This window comes from Fringilla coelebs (genome assembly GCF_963513975.1).
Source record: "Fringilla coelebs genome assembly, chromosome: 20".
Lineage (NCBI taxonomy): Eukaryota > Metazoa > Chordata > Aves > Passeriformes > Fringillidae > Fringilla > Fringilla coelebs.
Window position 1 is genome coordinate 5,455,275 of NC_140046.1, and position 1,626 is coordinate 5,456,900.

General features: G+C 64.2%; 1 protein-coding gene across 1 annotated transcript; it reads right to left on the reverse strand.

The window, feature by feature from the left end:
• Nucleotides 1-406: 406 nt before the first annotated feature.
• LOC311161512 (C-C motif chemokine 4-like) lies at nucleotides 407-1,352 on the reverse strand (the record flags this gene model as incomplete). The annotated part of the gene is made up of 3 exons (XM_084219129.1): nucleotides 407-512; nucleotides 646-760; nucleotides 1,268-1,352. The coding sequence occupies 3 exons, from the start codon at nucleotides 1,350-1,352 to the stop codon at nucleotides 407-409; spliced, it is 306 nt and encodes a 101-aa protein (XP_084075255.1).
• Nucleotides 1,353-1,626: the final 274 nt, after the last annotated feature.

Below are 1,626 nucleotides of genomic sequence, written 5' to 3' on the forward strand. Positions count from 1 at the left end.
CATTCACCCCTGGACACCCTCACAGAGATCTGGCTGAGGCTCCAGCTGCTCCTGGCTCCTTGCTGATCCCAACACCTGGGCAGGAAAGGCGGCAGCAGGACCTGCCCAGGCCCGAGAGACTCGCACAGACAGATGTTTGCATGTGGGAATCGCCTTTAATTCTGCTCAGGGTCAACAAAGAACAACTGTGGAGCTGCTCCCCCTTCACTCCCCCGCTGCTGCAGCCTCTCCATGGACCACAGAGGGTCTGGACTCTCCATCCTGCTGGGTTGGCAAAGGCCCTCTGCCCTCAGGGAGGTGGTGAGGGTGGTCGTGCTGGGGAGGATGTCCCTGGTGAGCTGCTCCATCCAGAAGTGTCCCCTCTGCCGGGGTGATGTCCCCCACGGGGCTGTCCCCAGCCCCCCCACTAGCTGGGGATGGAGAAGGAGCTGACTTGGAAGCTCTGCTGGTACCTCTTGACCCACGCCCTGCTGGCCTGGGTGCAGATCTCCTTCCCGTTCCTCACCTTGAAGCTGGGGCAAAGAGAGGCTGGGGTCAGTGGGGACCCCAGCACTGAGGGGTTCAGGGCACAGGGGGTGGGGGCTGGACCCCACAGAGCAGGGCCAGGGGTGTGGCAGGAGGCAGGGGGGGCTTTGGGCTACTCACATCACAGCCTGGTGCGGGCACTCGGGGCTGGTGGGGTAGCAGGCCACCACGTTGTCCCTCTTGATCCTTCTGGTCTGGAAGTTGAAGCAGCACTTGTCTGGCATGGCTGGAGCTCCTGGGGGACAGCACAAGCCTGGCTTAGCCTGGAGACACCCAGCCCCTCCTCAGCCCTCCTCTGGTCACTGTCCCTGTTCCCCGTCCCTGGGTTCTGTCCCCATCTCTGGGTTCTGTCCCCATTCCCCCATCCCTGGCTTCTGTCCCCATTCCCCCATCCCTGGCTTCTGTCCCCATTCCCCATCCCTGGGTTCTGTCCCCCATTCCCCCATCCCTGGGTCCTGTCCCCATTCCCCCATCCCTGGGTCCTGTCCCCATTCCCCCATCCCTGGGTCCTGTCCCCATTCCCCATCCCTGGGTTCTGTCCCCATTCCCCATCCCTGGGTTCTGTCCCCATCCCCAGGTTCTGTCCCCATCCCCCATCCCCGGGTTCTGTCCCCATCCCCGGGTTCTGTCCCCATCCCCGGGTTCTGTCCCCATCCCCGGGTTCTGTCCCCATCCCTGGGTTCTGTCCCCATCCCTGGGTTCTGTCCCCCTCCCCAGCCCCCGAGCTCGGGGCAATGCTCACTCTGAGCCAGGCTGTGCCAGCACAGCGTGCAGAGGATGAGGATGAGGATGAGGAGGGCACAGACCACCCTGGTGGCTGTCCCCATGCTGGGCCGTGGCCGTGGCTGAGCCGCCTGTGCTGGGGCCAGCCTGCCCCGGCTGCTTTTATGGGGGAATCTTCCCCCAGGGCCAGGGGGAGGGCCTGGCCCCTGCCACGTCCCAAAGCACAGAGGGTAAGTGATACTCATCCCCCCATCCCCTCCCCAGCCCTGGGAAAGGAAAAATGTGCTCCCAGGCCGTGCTTCTGGCACCGATGGGCTTGGGATTTTTCCTGAGCTCGGGCCCCCAGTGTTGGGGCTGATGGACAGGCTGTTCCCAAAG